General features: G+C 40.6%; 1 protein-coding gene across 4 annotated transcripts in view; it reads left to right on the top strand.

Moving 5' to 3' along the window:
• The window catches only part of LOC132086205 (protein ARK2N-like), a 75,631-nt gene extending 72,062 nt beyond the window's left edge, over positions 1 to 3,569 (top strand). For 2 of the 4 annotated variants that reach the window (XM_059491687.1, XM_059491684.1), the window contains one exon: positions 1,255 to 3,569. In XM_059491687.1, coding sequence (XP_059347670.1) covers positions 1,255 to 1,444 — 190 coding nt within the window. In that variant the 3' untranslated portion in view covers positions 1,445 to 3,569. The remainder of the gene's footprint in view (positions 1 to 1,254) is intronic. The other 2 variants (XM_059491685.1, XM_059491686.1) reach the window with 2 other exon arrangements.
• Positions 3,570 to 18,060: the final 14,491 nt, after the last annotated feature.

The raw sequence follows: 18,060 nt of genomic DNA, 5'->3' as shown, positions 1-18,060 counted from the left end.
TAGTGTATCTGAGAAGGCAATGAGACATTTATATTCAGAGAAGTTACAGCTCAGAGAATGAGATTTTTCATTCTATTTAATGAAATTATAACGAGAACCAAGAGAGATGAGCATAACCTAAGTAGTGCTGGAGAAAATAAATTGCATTACCTCAAAAAAAAAATTAAAATATGCCTGGGATATTTGAGCAACGCATAAAATTTAGGTTCCTGAAATACAGTACATGCACATTCACAAAGAAATGGGAAAAGCTTACCCCAGCAGCCAAAACACCTCCTACTTATGTGTGCAGCCACCATCAGTGCTTATAAGAGGCAAACCAATTTTTGGAGCACCAGACAGCAAGTTTTCCTAGTGTTTGTTTAAGACTTACAGGTGGAAATTATCATCTTAAATGCTCCAGTAAATTCTTGTCATCACTTCATCATATAACAAAATTGGTCTTTCATTGTGTTGTGTTTTTTTACTAATTATTATTATCTTGTACTTCAATCATAACATATCTACTATGGATGTAATAAGTAAAAATGCTGTGCAAATAAGTAGATATGTACCTTGCTTCAGCTAGGCACTTGAGTGTGTGTTTATCTTTAAATACATTATTTAGTCTCATTGACTTTAATCACTGAAAGATTCATTGTTTTGCTGAAGTTAGGCTGTACTGTTATCAGTGATCATTTCTCAGCATTATTGTAATTTTAGTTAAGAAGACCAAAATAAATATCAGATGCAATGACTGTAATCATGGAATTGACAAGCTTTCTTTTTTAAATATTGCAATTAAAGTATCATTGCCTACTTATTTTAACATGGGTTTGATTTCATATAGAAAGATAGCTTTTCTTTGTCACATCCAACCTCACTTAAAATTTTTCTCTTTTTAAGTGCAGCAGGTAAAAGTGCTATCACGAAACTATGCTTCTCAATAGTGCATGGTATTACACATAATAGGGCAGACTTCTTCAAGATCCTTGGAATCTGTGCACATATTTTTTAAGGAATATCACTTTATACCCACTGGCAGAATTCAGTTCTTAAAAATAATTTTATCACCACCACCAAGTTTAAATTTAGTCTCAGCTTTGTTTACTGGGTATTTAAGATGTGATGGACTCTACAAATGGAAAATCCATGAGGACATTTTAGAGAGGGGCATGTTAACAAGATGCCTATGTGATAAAACACTGCAGCTAAGAATTTTGCTCCTGAATTCAATAGTAGCTTTATTCCTTTGTGGTTTTTGCCTTGCTACAGGTATGTGCATCCCAGGGGAGGTGTGATTCAGAGTGTGTCATCTTGGAAGCATGGCTCAAGCTCACAATATATTAACACTCAGCAAACACAATCATGGACAGCAGTGACTCCCCAACAGAACTGGTCTTCACCCCCAGAAGTAGTAGACCTCACTTTGGATGAGGATACAAGACGCAAATATCTACTGTAATGCAGCATCCCTTTGTTTCTGTCCCCACCCCTTCTCCCCTTTGTGGCATAGAAGTTCATGGTTAAAGCTTCAACTTTAGAAGCTCCCTTCTTGGCTTTAAGAAATTCAAACTCATGATCTTTTTCATTCCGATAAGAATGTAGTATGATTTCAATATAATTTAAAATGGTTTTGCCTTTTCAAAGAAGGATTCCTCTCACAATTAAAACCTAATAGCACCAAATTTAAAACACATCTACAGTTTCTAACATGTGTATGTTAATCTGAAAAAATAACTGTGTGCAGACTTATGTCCACCCACTCTTTCTCACCTCCAATTTCAGAACATTTTTAATTTATCAGTATATTGAGTTGGTTAGTAGAAGCTAGTGTTTTGCTGTGTGAGCATCAGTGATTTTGAAAAATGCTGTGTCCCCACTGATTTCAGTGGAACTGAGGGGTATTCAATACTTCTGAAAATTGGGCCAAGAGTATTTTTACCCAAGCTGATTTGGATATTTTAGCAGCAGGAGGGACTGTCTTTAATGCAAATGGCCCATAACATATGCACTGAACAGCTTTTATTTTAAGCATTTTTATTTTCAATATAATTTATAGTTTGCACTCTTCAGTTGTATTTTATCTGACTACTGTGTTTCACTGATCATTTATCATGTCTTGTTATGGTTTAAAATAGTAATAGTAGTGACTTAGTAGCAGATGATTATGGCAAAACACAGGAAAAAGAAAAGTAATAAAAAAGCCCAGCATCCCTCTCTTTTTTTAAATAGAGCTGAATTTTTTTTCCTAAATGAGTCTTGCCTGGAGTAGAAGGAGAGAAATGAAGCATTTTGCTTGCAGTCCTCATTTCTACTATTGCTTATTTGCATCATTCACCATCTCAAAAAAAACCCAACCCCAAACAAGTTCCAAAATCCTAGTCTGGCAAAGCACTTTAGCAGCTGTGTAACATTCAGCAAGGACAGTTTGCTGAAACTAGATGGACCATTCAAGTGCTTAAAACTCTGTCCTAAAAGGTGTTGCAGGATAAGAACTTAAAGTTGTGATTATTATTATTTTTTTTTTTAAATAGATCTGGATTATTTTCCTGGCTTTAGGTCATGTCTCTTACACTAATTTTGGAATTGTTTTTTCAGATATGATTCAGGAAACACTTTCTACCAGAATATTTACTGAAATCAGCAAAACTACTTACTTTAGCAGGCTGTAGTTTCTGTAGTGTATATGGAAATTCTTGCCACTCACCTGTCATTTTGAGCCTTTCTCAAGGCAAAAACCAAAGATTAGACTTTACAAGATTATATTCACTTTAAATGTCTATTGTGCAATTAAAACATTTCTTTGTATTCCTGTTGTTTCTAGTGGGAATTTTGTACCGCTCTGTCATCAGATTTTCTGCCATTTGAGGCTGAACAGTCAGTAATGAGGATATGGGAAGTTCTGTTTTCTTTTTGTGTTAGCTGGTTTATAAATTTTATTTGACTTCCAATAATTTTATCTGCAGGTAAAAACAAAAACAAAACAAAAAAAAAAAACAGCTCAGACTGCACTTTAAAGAACAATTAGATAAGGGATTGATATTCCAATTTCAAGCTTTCTAAAACATTGAATATAAGTATATTGCATGGCCAGAAAAATGTATGTGGTGCTTCTAGTGACTGATTTCTCTCTCTGGGGGAAGGAAAGAGGTAGGGAGGGGAGTGTGGATGGAGCCCATTCACACTGCAGTAGGGAAAAGCCCCATGCTATTTGGGCACTATAATCAGTAGTGGCTGTCAATCTTTTCTCCTTGCATTTTAATCACACAACTCAGCCATTATTTTAGTGAGCTAGCACACATTTTGCAACAGTAACTTAAACAGTGACATACTGTGGCTGCTTTTTCCTGTTCCACAAAGTCTTTTGAACATCAGTTGTGAGGAAAGTTGCAGAAATCCATTCGTAGACCTTTTTTTAAAAATGCAAGCTAACGCTCTTGTTTTTCACTTTGTATATGATGTGAGTTCCATGTATATATAAAAACAACTGCGTCCTAACCAAGCTTACTCCAATTGTGCACTGTGTTTGTTTAAACAATTTATGTATTGTAGTCTGATGCAAGTTTTCTTTTATTTAAAACACGAAACACTACATTTTTTTTCTTATTCTTAACAAATTTGAAAGGGTGATGAGTAATCTGAAAAGTGCAATCACTGGATAGCTAGGAAGTTGTTTGGTTTTCTTTTTTTTTTTTTTCTTTTTTTTTTCTTTTAATAAGAGCAAAAGGTGCCTGTGTGATTTTGCTCTTCTCATCAGGAAACAGAAATGATAGCCATTGTATGGCTAAGAACCAATGCACTTGGGCCTGATCCAAAACCCATTGGAGTTGATGGGGGACTTTCCATGAACTTATGAACTTTAGTATGCATTGCCTCAAGCCCTTCAGGGTTTAGCAGTTCCTGAATTGCTGGAGTGTGAACTTGGAATCTTCTTTAGTGAAAACAACGCATTGCTTAGAATATAAATGTTTAAAACGTGGAACCCTAGTTAAAAATTCTAAATTGTTCTCAACAGTAATTATTTAGTTCTCATTTTCCATCTAGTATTTAATAGTCTTTGAAGAAAAAATAATAATAAAACAGAGTGGTATATATATATATATTTTTTATTTTTTTTTTGTGCAAGATAAGACCTGTTTTTTGAATCAAGTCCGTAGCATAAAGGTTAAACTATTTAAAGACAAAATAAAATGGTGTATTATTTAAATAATAGAAATTTGTTTGGGATTTCTTTCCACTTGCATCAATCTGCTTTGTCACATTACCAAACTAAAGCCCTAAGGTCTGGGTTACAACTGTCCAAATTACCACTTTTCCCCACTCTAATGTGTTTAATTTTGCACATTTAGAATGTAAAAGTGATTTCCTGACTGCAAAAGCTTGCTTTTATCTGTCAGACTAGGGCAGGACCATCACTTCTCCCTGTAACACTGGTGAGGGATGTCAGGGGATGTCCAGGTGCCAGTAACAAGCAGCTGCTGCCCATCATAGAACCATACAATGATTTGGGTTGAAAAAGGCCTTAAAGACAGTTGGCAGGGACACCTTCCACTAGATCAGGTGGCTTCATGCCCCATCCAACCTGGCCTTGAACAGTGCCAGGAATTAAGCAGCCACAGCTTCTCTGGGCAACCTCTGCCAGTGCCTCACCACCCTCACAGTAAAGAATTTCTGTCTAATATCTAATATAAACCTGCCCTTTGTCAGTTTGAAGCCATTCCCCCTTGTCCTATCCCTCCATACTCTTGTCCAAAGTCTCTCTCCAGCTCTCTTGTAGTCCCTTTACGTACTGGAAAGTGCTCTAAGGTCCTCCCAGAGCCACCTTCTTCAGGCTTAACAACCCCAACTCTCTCAGCCTATCTCTATAGCAGAAGTGCTCCAGGCCTCTGAGAATCTTTGTGACCTGCTCTGGACTTGCACCAACAGGTCCGCATCCTCCTTATGTTGGGAGCTCATTGTGCTCTGCAGGATCCCTTCTAGGCATGTGGTTTCTGCACAGCCTCCATGTCCCCACACACAGCAGTCCTTAAGGTGTCTGAGCAACCTTCACACCAGTATTTCTCTGACTGCATCCCCTTGTCCCATTCTCCCAGCTTTCAATGAGCTCCCAGCTGGTCAATGAGACCAATGTCACACTCAGATTTTCTCACACAGACAGTGCTGACAAGCTCAGACCTACTGCCGTTCAAAATGGATGTGTAGACTAGCTATGAAGCTCTGGGCAGGTGCGTGCAGACCACAAGAGGTGGTGCTAGGCTGAACTGCATTTTGTTACCACTAAATTATACCAGGGAATTTACAGCCACAAGTAAAGAGAAGGATAGTAAGAATAACTGCTGTGCTAAACTTGGGGTCCCACTGCCTGCCAGTCTTCTCATAGGCAATATGGAAATAACAATAATAATAACAATAATAATAACAACTCATTACATTTCCAGCTAAATAGGGAGTTTTCTTCAGATCCGATGTTTGTATCCTGTGAGAAGATTCTCAGTGGTGAGAGGAGAGACATTTATCCATGTATTTTAAATATCAAGATGGGCAATGAGAGTGAATTGAGTTGGTTTTCAGCCTCACTGAGTTCTTGGCTTTTGTGAAGCTTGAAAATACAAATTCTGGGTCTGGTGGTGATTGTGGAGGTAGACACCAGACTTGGATTTTATTTCATATTTATCACCAGTTGAGGGAAAACTGCTGTGCAGTTTGGTGCAGATGTGGGAAGAGGAGAACTGACACATCTCCTGAATTTTTTTTTTTCCACCAGCAAGACATACTCATTATCTTTAGACTTAAGGATACATTGAATGAAAAGCTTCAAATTCCTTGTGCAGTACTTGGCACCTTGTGGCTCAGGCCACTTTGCTTTTATGTAGGAGCCACATGGCTTTGGGGAAATTGTCATTTCAGGGGCAAAATAAAAACTGATAAAAACTACCCAAAGAGGTTAGATTTTGTATTGTTTTCTCCAGTGAATTTGTTGCAATGCAGATTAATTTTGTGGCTGAAAATTTAGTTTATCTGCCTTGAAATGGGGATTGAAAGCTTTTTATTAATTGAATTAGTTCCCCAGTTCCCTGGAGAATCTGTAAATGGTGTCCTTTGCTGAGTGCATCACCTCCATTTGCTGAAATACTACTTGGTTTTGCCTCTCCTTTTTAGGATCTTAATCTATGAATGTCAACTGCTGTGGCTTTCTCTCCAGAGTATCCCAGGGATGCAGTTTCCCTTGTGTCTGTAAAGGAAAGGAGCAGCATGCCTGCAGAATGCAAACTTGTGATGGACAAACCCTGCATTACTTTTGTCATTTGGTGCAAAGAAGGTGAATGTCTTCCTTTTACTAAAACTGAACAGCAGATGAGGATCCAGCCCTCCCTGGTCTATATTTTGATACCAAGAACTATGTGAAAAGTAAATGAGTCCTTACAACTACTGATTCATAAATGCCCCTTGGAAGTTTTGTTCTTGGAACTCGTAGTGTCTTCTGGATTTGTAATTCAGTTTAAAATTAAAATTGAGTGACAGCTTCTGGGAAGGAAGCATTTTTCAGACAGTAAATCTCAGGGCAAAGCTGGAGTGGACAAGGGAAATCTGTTTGCAATTTTAATTTCAAATAATTTTCTACATTTATTATCTGCATTGGCAGCTTTGTGTGAATCCAGAGCAACCACATCAGAGCTGGGAAAAGAAACAAGTTGGCAAAAATTGGCACAGAGACCTGAGGGATGGATTTCGGATCAAAGAGTGATAGGTACAATTTGTGTCAGCCAGCAGGGAAAATGGCACTTAATAGATAATTTAAACTACTTAACAACAAATAAAACTTACTATAAAAATAAAATATAGCATTTACTATAATTTACTTACAGGCCTGATTCTAAAATACTAAGCTAAAACAACTTTTTTTTACGTGTTTGCTATAGCATTTCTATACCAAAAAGCACCCTCACATCTCACTCATACAATCAGTCCAACACATCCTAACATTTTTAAATTTTTCGAAATACAATTTTAGAGTCTGATGTTCCACCGACTGAGCCATCTGGGCTTCTGATGTTAAAGTCTATGCTAATACAGGTGATTTCAAGACAGCACAACGGATGCTAAGCCAATTTGGCCGAAATTTGACTCCCGCATTCACTACGCTGATTTGTCTTTCACAGTCTCTGCTAGGAAGACAAAAAGTCTTTTTAACTTAGGTGAGAAACGCTGGCGCAATGGTCCTTGGTGTCGTTTGTTTATTATCACTGTTAGGTCTAAAGCCGAAGCTTTTGCTGGCTGCGGGGCGCGTGTGTCGGAGTGGGCAAACCACCCCCCCCCGCACTGGGCTCTTTGTTTCGCAAGACTTGCCAGCGGGCTGAATCACAGCGTGCGTGGCTCCCCCCGCGGCGGCTCGGCTCCCCCCACGGCGGCGGCTCCGCTCTCCCCGCCGCTGCCTCCGCTACCGCCGCTACAGCGCAGCATTACAGGCGGCCGCTCGCCGTGGCTGCTCCCCATGGCAGAGTGCCCATGCCGAGTTTGGAGTAGCACAGCCCCGCAGGCGCCCCAAGCCGCGGCCGCTGCTTTGCATTCAGAGAGATGCTGAAACAGTGCACTGTACATCACCCGCCATGGCTTGCTTAGCTTCTTGGCAGTTTTATCACTCCCTAAAGCAGCCTCCCATAATAAATCACCGAATTCACGCCATTCCGCTAACTCGTAAACCATATGGGGGTTAAGGAAAACCCCTTTACCATAGCCGTCAGTCCAAAGTCCTGTGAAATCCTTTTGCAAATTCATCCCCTTAACCTGCCGTTTTTATAAATATGCTGCTTGCCTTTTCATACCTAATTTGTCAGCGCTGAATGCAGTCTCTTCAAGGTCCGTGCAGCACGTATCAGTCAGGCTCGCCTGTACGACACCCAAGGCACGACGCGACTCAGCTTCTTTTTTATCCCTTTATCGCGTTTCTGCCGTCCCGCTGCTTAGGACCTGACCCGTTTTCTTCGCTCCTTCGTGGTGCATTGCCGTATCACGTCCGGGTGTCACAATTATGTTGAAAGCGAAGGGAGACGACCCATCCTTGTTGATCAGCATCGACTCCAAATTTATTGATCCAAAGGCATGTTTTTTTAACCGTGTTAATTAAGATCATACATATTGCAAAACTTGAGCTCACGATTGGCTACTAAGCAAACATTAACCCCTCCCTCTGTTTTCAATACCTGTGGTTTGTTTATTGAAACCAAGATTTGTGATCTCACCCTGATATGAAGGGTTCTCAACCTCCATGTCTGTTCCCAAGGACAGAATGTTTACCTGTTATGAGAAGACGGTCTGATAATCCTGCTGTTTATAAAATGTGCCTGAGAACCTAGTTATTTACAGAAACGGGCTTGAGAACTGCTGCTTTACAGCTGCCTTTTACTTTTCCATCAGCTGTATATTTTCATGGCCTCATTCTTTAAGCCATGTCTGAGCAAAATTCTCCAACAGTGTTGGATCAAAAGTCCTGGAGCTAATCCTTTCCAATCCTTGGAAGGTATGAGAGAGTACTGGGGAAACCCAGGGAAAATTACCCTCAAACGGAGGGCCCCTGATGGAATTTTTTGGATATGTGGCAAAAAGGCATACAGTGAGTTACCCTCTAGATGGAAAGGATCATGCATGTTAGGTATGATTCATCCAGTTTTCTTCACTCTCCCAAGAGCAAAAAGTAACCTGCTAGGGGCTCCATTATACGAGACCCTGAGGAGAGAGAGAAGGAGCCTGAAAAAGATAATACCGGTGATAAGTGGTAAGCAGACCTGGGGGGAGGATGAGTGGCCAGCATCACAAATAATTGATTATTATGGGCCGGCCACTTGGGCTCAGGATGGAAGCTACGGGTACAGGACTCTGATTTACCTACTGAACAGATTGATTAGGCTGCAAGCAGTGATGGAAGTCGTTTCAAATCACACCTCTGAGGCTCTGGATTTGCTAAGTCGGCAGCACACCCAGGTACGGGCTTTTGTGTACCAGAATCGGATAGCCTTGGACTATTTGCTAGCCAAAGAGGGAGGGGTGTGTGGGAAGTTCAATGAATCTGAATGTTGCATTGAGATCGATGATTATGGGGAAACCATAAGAGGTCTGGCAGCTGAGATCAAAAAGCTGGCCCATGTCCCCGTCCAGAAGTGCAACTCGATCTTACAATTGACCTGGTGGGACAAACTATTCAATGGGGCATGGTGAAACAAAGTAATGTTTCTTGTACTCTGTTCGGTAGCTGGGATCCTGTTCCTTCCCTGTCTGATCCCCTGTTCCATCAGATTGATCCATTCCGTTGTCCAGGGAATGCAGATTGCTATAATTCCTGTGGAATTGGAGGGAGCTTCCGGAAACAACACATCCAAGATCATGCAACTAGGAGAAAGGAAGTATGCCAGTAGTGCTGCTGAAGCACTGGCAAAATTTGAGAAACAAAACATCTGTTAAAATGAATAATGTGGAGTATCAGTGTCTCCCACCAGGAGATTATTGAATAGTGTAAAAGATACCTTATTGGTGGGAGTCCCTCACTGGTGATGGGTAGAAATAGAGAATTTAAAGGGTAGCATGAATTAAATTGGTGAAATAAATGGGGAGGGATTGTTATATGTAGTGTAGATAATTCATGCTATAAGAAATATATATATGTTTGTATAAAATATTAGTAGAGTCTAAACTCATGTTTGTGTATAAAATATTGGTGAAGGTTAAAACATAAGCTGGTGAAAACTCCCCCCTCTCCTGTCCAGGAACAGAAGTTATTCATATTGTTACCAGTTCCCGGACAGAGTTAAGATAAAATCAAACCCTGTTCACATATGAACAGAGCAGCTCCAGCCACGGTGCCTGCGATTGTCTATACCGGGGCTAGGGCTATTCACATGTTAACCAGTTCCCGGACTGGCTCTGGGAGTGCGCTGGACCCATTATCAGATGCAAGAGACAGGCTGGGGTCGATTTACTCTACACCTGGAAAGATATCATCTGGAATTTCCTGGATGATGATGAACAGACATCTCAGGAAGCTCACAAGGTCTCACACCTGGACCCGAGATGGCGTCACCTATTACATGTGAATGGCTTTCCCCTGGAATACTCAGACATTTTGTCTGGGCTTTGGACACTTTCTTTGTCTAATTCTACACATGTATGGACCCAACTTTACATGCCAAGAAAGACAAAGAACTATGTGGTCATCTCTGCCTCAGGCAGAATAAACTGTATATAAACCAGCTGCTGGAAGCACTCGGGGTGAACTCCTGGGGACATGCTGCCACTTTGTCAGTGGACCCTAGTTCACCCAGTGCCTGTGTCCGGGGCAGACGCTGTCTTGGCTGTGGGTGATTTTTTGAAATTTTCTATTTTTGTTAATTGACTTAATGAATCTTTGTCAAATTTTTATAAATTTGGGTCCCGATTTGATCATTTATAACAGAGGGGAAAGAAGAAACTCCAACTAAATAGATAAACAAACTTAAGAGAAATAGGAAAATGGTCCTAAGCAAGCAGAAGATCCGAAAATCTTTAAAGAGATGGGCACAGAGGAGGACTAGGGGGATCATAGACTATATTTTGGTTTTTTTAGGGGACAAATACCATCTGGAGCCTGTGATAACTTTAAAAGTGGGTCCCCAAGAAGAATAATTGGAATTTGTAGTTAACACAGGGGCAGAGAGAACCTGCCTGTTAAATATTCCAAAAGGCTATAGTGTGAGCAAACATACAGTGAAAGTAACGGGCAAAAGGAGGAAGTTTTACAGTTCTGGTCATTAAAGATGTGGTAATTGAGAGGGAAACTAAAATTTGGATGGGAGATGCCTTATTGGTCCCAGGGGCAGGTAGCAACTTATTGGGAAGAGACATACAAGTGCAATTAGGAATAGGAGTTATACCAGAAAATGGGAAAAAGACAGCTAGAGTTTTAAAATTAGGCCAAGAGGATGAAGAAAAGTCAACAAGGAAGTTTGGGCTCGGGAAGGAAATAGGGGAGGATTAAATATCCACCCCATAAGGGTTATGACTGAGAGAGAAGATTGTCCTATACATGTACGTCAATATCCTTTATCCTTAGAAGGAAGGGAAGGTTTGAAGCCAGTAATAGAAGGACTAATAAAGGATGGGACATTTGAACCTTGTATGTCTCCTCATAATACCCCTATTCTCCCAGTAAAGAACCCCGATGGGAGTTATGGACTAGTACAAGATTTAAGGGAGGTTAATAAAAGAACTCAGACTTGCTACCCAGTGGTACCAAACCCTTATACTCTTCTAAGTAAAGTCCCACCCCAGCATCAGTGGTTTAGTGTGGTGGATCTTAAAGACGTTTTTTGGGCCTGCCCACTAGCCAAGGAGAGCCGAGATATTTTTGCCTTCAAATGGGAGGATCCAAAAACTCGGACAAAGCAGCAATTAAGATGGACAAATTTACCACAGGGGTTTACGGAATCCCCAAACTTATTTGGGCAAGCTTTAGAAAAAATACTACAAGATTTCCCTACTCCTCCTGGAATACAAATTATCCAATATGTGGATGATCTTTTACTATCTGGGGAAGCTGAAGTTGAAGTGAGAGATGCTACTATACAACTTTTATATTTTCTTGGGGAAACTGTAATTTGTAGAACCAGAGGTAAAATATCTTAGACACTTAATAAATAAAGGTAGCTGGAAACTCAGCCATGAGAGAATTGCAGGAATTTTATCCCTTCTCCCTCCCTCTTGAAAGAGGGAGATCAGAAAATTACTTGGATTATTGAAATATTATAGATTATGGATTGAGGGGTACACACAGGCAGTAAAATTTGTGTATGAAAATTTGACAGAGGGAAATTATATAAAACGACCAAGGAAGATATTGTTAAATTAAGAGTTGAAGTTAAAACTAGCCTAAGTACCAGATTTAAGCTTACCCTTGTTAGAAAAATCCTTTATCATTTATACATAAATACAGAAAATGGAGTACCTCATAAAATTTTAATTCAGGAGCGAGGAAGAGTAAAAATCTAGTAGCATATATATATATATATATATATATATCACAAAGATGTTAGACCCAGTAAGCCACAGCTAGCCAGTATGTATTTAAGCTATAACAGCTACTGCAATCCTAGTAAAAGACAGTTGTAAGCTTACTTTTGGAAATAAACTAGTTGTGTACACCTTGTACTGTCTGAGGTGTGTTGAATCAAAGAAAAAAAAAAGTAAGTAGAGAAGAAAGAGACAAGTTGAAGTAGGGGGGTGGTTAGCAAACTCTGGGATGTTGGAATGTGGAGTGATGACATCTTGGTGCTAGAAGAGAGCAGAAGTGTGAATGCGAGTTTTTTTTTTTTTTTTGGATGAAAGGCAGGCAAGTGTCTTAACACATGGTTGTTAAGAGCCAAAATGGGGTCCAGAAAGGGTTTAGCAGAACGGGCCCTGCTTGAAGGGAAAAGAAGATAAGTTGACTATAGAAAGAAAAAGAATGTCAGGAGCACCTAAAGACGCCAAGTTTTGGGGTTGTCAAGGTTGGGAGGTGCCTGACCGCTCCCTACGAGCGGCAGGGTCTCGGGGACTGCGGCAGGGACCGATTCATGGAGGTGACCCGGCGGCGGTCCTAGGAGCAGATTACACAGGCTTGCCGGCCAGGAGTGGGCCGGCTCAGTGGCAGAACTGCCGGAGTGGCTCCCAGACTGTCGGGGTCCCGAGTCCAGGATGGTAGCGCCGGCCCCAGTAAGGGGGTCAAGAGAGAGAGAGAAAAAGAAAGAGAGAAAGAGAGACAAGAAGAGAGAGAGAGGGGGCAAAAGAGACCCAAGGCATGCTCCCAGGTTCCCCATGCCCATGGCTGTTCTCCCCTGCTCCAGCCCTGCAGCGAAGGGCGAAGAACAGCATTGACAGCAAGGCTGAGAAGAGAGGGAGAGGGGGCTAGCAGTAAATGATAAAATCAAAGCAGAGATTGCTGACTCTCCAAACTTCACAAAGTAGTTTGTTTTTCTTAAGTAAGAAGTTTTTTGTTTTCTTTACTGTTTAAACGAAGAAATTTTTTTCCTGAAGAATGGGTGTGTAAGACTTAAACAATTAAATGTTGCCCAAAAATAAAAAGCAATAGATGTGATACATCTCGTGTTAAAATCGGCCTGGCCTTTCTTATTTAACTAACTGAAACTCACAGAAAGAAGAATTTGCCTCTGCAGCTATTAGCACAGATGGATATTAGAAGAGGCTGCTGTGGAGAAAGCTTTTAGCTAAACCCAGAAAGTTTGGAAGAAAAGCGAATGGTAAAAGTTAATGCAGTATTGTTTTCTTATTACTATGCTATTAGGAAGTCCTTTCCAGGTACTACTGAAGCAACAGTATGAATCACGGAAAGAGGGTGAATTCATGCCAGCAGAATCAAAGGACTTGTAAAAAAATCTGAAGAATGGGCTATCACATTTAAACTGGGTGATACCGAACTGACTTTCCAATGGGGACTGAGTGGTAATAGTTTGGGAAAACCCCAATGATCCAAGAAATGTACAAAGAATAACACCTAATTAAGAAATAAGGAACCGCTTGTATCACTGGTTTCGAGCACTGCCTGAATAAAACATCTCCTTGGGGAGGAATACTTCAGACAGAGGGGTCAAGACTGTTTTTGTATTCTGACCTCAGCCCATAAATTGTACAGGGAAGAAGGTGAATTAATATTTCCATCAGTACCATACTGTAAACTTTATTTGATTCATCCTGATATTGGACATGCTATCTGGATTATAAGTAAATGCTTGAATTCTGGGAATAATTAGTATTGTAGTTCACAAAATTTATGCTCTTATTGCAAAAAGTGTTAAAGTAATAACTTTGTTTTGTGGATGGGAATTGTTAGTGCCTGGTGAATGGGAGACACCTGAGGAACAGTGGGAAACCGCAGTTAAAGGGTGTCAAAAACAATTTGTCTGGAAATTAGTTAAGAGAAAGTGACAAGGAAATAGAGGGCAAGACCAGATTGTACTCTGTATTCGCCACCAAGAAGATCAAATGCACCTGCTGTGGGTTGCAACCTCACAGGCATGGGAGGTGGGAGTATAAGCCATACTGGACCTCTGTTATTCCTGTTTCTGGCACTCATTTGTTGTCTTTTCCCTTTCAGGACACCAGCAAGATCGTGTCACAAATGCTATAGAAAGCATCACATAGAAAAAAAACAAAGTTCCTCTTTTATTAAACACACCTATTGAGACAGAGTAAAATTTTTCCAGAGTATAAATCCATTTTGATTTAGGTGAAATGTACATCCTTGAGTTAAGTCTGTAGTTTGAAAACATAGCTGTTTTGTCTGACTGCCTGTTCTCGTAAAAAGCCTAGGCTCAGAGAAACTGCTTCAGTGAAGGACAGAGATAAGGGGGGGAGACAGAGACACAGAGAAACTGCTATGGGAGCAGGTCAACCTGACCTAGGAATTCTTTCTGATAAAGAAGAACTAGGGACAAATGTCACGTGAAATTTGTAAAAATGAGTATATATGAACCTATTGTGAAATTGCATGCATATGTATTTGAGAGGGGGATAAAAAGGGATCTCGAGTTCCCAGAGGTATGCATGTCTTTTAAGGAGAGTAATCTCCACGTGCTTCCAGCACTGTAATAAACATACCGGCTTTACAACTTTCACAAAGTTGTGGATTTTTGTTTTTCTCCGCAAAACACTAGGTCAACAGCCACTGTTATAACCCATCCAAATTAAGAACCTGTATGCAAAATGGAGAAAATTATTGGATTACAGGAAACTTAGGAAAAAGTGGTAATAGATTTGGAATTGAATGTCCAAAAGGAGAGAGATGGATTTGTTTTACATTTAATCTTAAAGATACGGTTCAAGATTCGGTTAAAAAAAACCCAAATAGTAAACAAAAAGGTAAAGTCAGTACAGCAATTTAAGACTGTATTGACCCCAAATTATCTATTGAGTCGTATTACAAAACTCCAAGCAGTTATAGAAATGATAACGAATAAAGCCGCCCAGGCATTAGAGTTAATATCAAGTCAGCAAAGCCCAACAAAAACTGTAGTGAATCAGAATAGATTGGCTTTGGACTATTAATTGGCTAAAGAAGGGGGTGTTTGTTGAAAGTTTAATATATCAGATTGTGGAAAACTGATGACCACAGAAAAGTCATTCTAGGAAAAGAAAAAGAAATCAAAGAAAAAAAATATATGTATAATAACCCAGGTACCAGTCCAAAAATAAGAAAACAATGTTAAAACCTAGCTAGTGGGGTAATGTATTAGAAGAAATTAAGATTTTTTTATTTTATGTGTTACAACTGTTTTCATATTTCTTCCTTCTGTAATCTCCTGTTTTATTTTGCCAGCATAGTCCAGAAGATGCAAGTAGACAAGAAATATTGCTCAAGCCAAATGATTTACTATTACAGCGACCTGATGAGGGTCTCCTCAGGGTGATAGAGATGGACGAGAATCTTGGTTCAAGATCAGAAGGCTGGATTTATTGATATATGATATATAATACATTATAACTATACTAAAAGGAATAAAGAGAGAAGTTGTAGAGGCTTGCTAAGCTAAGAATAGAATAGGAAAGAATGAATAACAAAGTTCTGTGTCCAGCAGAAAGTAAGGACAAACTCTCCCGTGAGTGGTCAGCAAACCAAACACTCACAGAAGACCAATCACAGATGCACCTGTTACATTCCATATCAGCAGATAATTATTGTTTACATTTTTCTTCTGGGGCCCCAGCTTCTCAGAAAGGACAAATCCTAAAAGAGAGGATTTTATGAAAAAAACGTCTGTGACAATTTACAAAAAATAAGAGTGGGGATTGTGAAAAATGCATATTTTATGATTGGCTTTTCACAAATATTAAAATGAATATTATATGTGTTGTGTTAGAAATTAATGCCGTATTAATTTTCTTAAGTAGTGTGTTTAATATAGTTTTAGGTTATAAGAAATGTTAAAATAGAAACTATGCTATGTAGGATACTTTTTTTAAAGAAAGTACTCGCACTAAGATAGCAGCCACAGGACACCTAAATCTTTCAGACAAAAATAATTTATTGCCCTCTTATCAGAAGAAACTAACTTCTTCCCGCCTCGAAGGCGCTGTTAGGATTCAGAGGAAGAAGTTGACTAAGACCAGAGAGAATCCTCTATTTTAATGGAATTTATGCATCATGTATAAGGTGTATGAATATGCATTGGGGTATTTTTTTTAAGGGTTCATCCTTTGTTAACTTGCGTCCTTTGCCAGGCTTGTGCTGCCCAGAAAAAGGTACCCGGATGTCTAGAACTCTTTGTTTTTATTGTCTCATATTGTCCTAATTCAAATTGTTAAAATTATTATTACTCCAATTGTATGACCATTTTTATAACCATTTTATTACTATTAAACTTTTAACATTTTAAAAACAAGTTATTGGCATTTTTCACAATGTCTTTTGCACCTCTGCCATTGCAGCCCGCAGCAGCGGCGGTAGTGCTGCCAGCCATGGCCATGCCATCTGTGGCTGGGCCCCTGGCAGCAGCCAGCCTCTGTGTGTCTAGGTTTGCAACCAGCCCTTCAGCCTTGCATTCCACGGCCAGCCCCTTGACTTCAGAGCCTTTGGCCGACCCACCACTCCCTGCTGCTTGCAGGCTGTCCTCCCCATCCCTGGATGGGGACAGCAACAGTGATAAATGCCAGTGGCCAGCCTCCTAGCAGTGGCAGGCCCTGGTGGTGGAATGCAGGCACCGACAGGCGGAATAATCATCCGTGCATAATTTCTGGACTTTGCCTCCCTGTGTGCCCCAAGAACGCTTGCAGCTTTTGTGACGCAGTTAAGATGTGAGTTTCAGAAGCTGGAGATGGGGATGTGTCAGACAGGGCAGGTAGACCACAGTGTACAGCGGACACCACACTTGATCTGGGGGGAAAGGGGCCACAGATGTTGGAAAGACACCTTATCTGGCATCTGTGAGGGGGGCACAGGTGGTTTGGGAGGACCATGTTCTGACACAAGGCAAGGTTCAAGCTCTTCCCGTGTATAAACCTGTCCCAAATGGTAATGAGCCAATCTGTATGTTACATTTCGTCCCCGATGACCTGAGGAGTCATGGGTCCACTGAGCTAGAAATAACTCACCTTTATTTTACCAGCCCAGATCTACCTGAGACACTTTATTCTTGGCAACTTGGTCAATCTGTCTGTTGTTGTGATGCTCCTTTTTAGCCCTACTCTTCGGTACGTGTACATCTACATGATGTACTTTCACGGTCAACTTCTCTATCCAGGCAGCGATCTCTTGCCACAATTCAGAAGTCGAGATGGGTTTTCCTCTGTGCTGCCAATTGGCCTTCTTCCATTGGTCCACCCATCCCCACAAGGTGCTTGCTATTATCCAGGAGTCAGTGTAGAAGTAGACTGTTGGCCATCTCTCCCTTTCAGCCATATATAAAGCCAGCTGGATGTCTTTCATCTCTGCAACCTGACTTGATCCACCTTGTCCCTCAATAGTTTCTGTGACTCATTGTGTGGGACTGTGTAGAGCAGCTTTCCATTTTTGATATATCCCTGCAATATGTCAGGACCCATCAGTGAAGAGAGCATATTGCTTTTCATTTTTGGGTAGCTGATTATATGCTGGGGCCTCCTTAGCACCTCTCACCTTGTCCTCCTCCTCTTCTGATGATAATCCAAAATTTTCACCTTTAGGCCAGTTTGCAGTGATCTGTAAGATCCCAGGGCAATTAGGATTTCCTTTCTGAGCTTGCTGTGTGATCAGAGTGATCCACTTAATCCATGAAGCACCAGTGGCATGATGCGTGGAAGGGACTTTCCCTTTGAACATCCAGCCCAGCACTGGCAGTCAGAGTGCCAGGAGGAACTGTGCTTCAGTGCCAATCACTTTTGAAGCAGCTTGAAAACCTTCATCAGCTGCTAGGATCTCCTTCTCAGTTGGGGTGTAGCTGGCCTCAGATCCTCTGCACTCCTAAGTCCAGAATCCCAGAGGTCATCCTCGAGTGTCCCCAGGTATTTTTTGCTGGAGGCTCCAGGAAGGACCATTCTTCCAATCTGCAGTGTAGAGCATGTTCCTCACATCCTGTCTTGTCC

Source organism: Ammospiza nelsoni, chromosome W (genome assembly GCF_027579445.1).
Source record: "Ammospiza nelsoni isolate bAmmNel1 chromosome W, bAmmNel1.pri, whole genome shotgun sequence".
In the NCBI taxonomy this organism is placed as follows: domain Eukaryota; kingdom Metazoa; phylum Chordata; class Aves; order Passeriformes; family Passerellidae; genus Ammospiza; species Ammospiza nelsoni.
The sequence above is the reverse complement of the archived record's forward strand: the minus strand, read 5'-3'. Positions and strand labels throughout refer to the sequence as shown.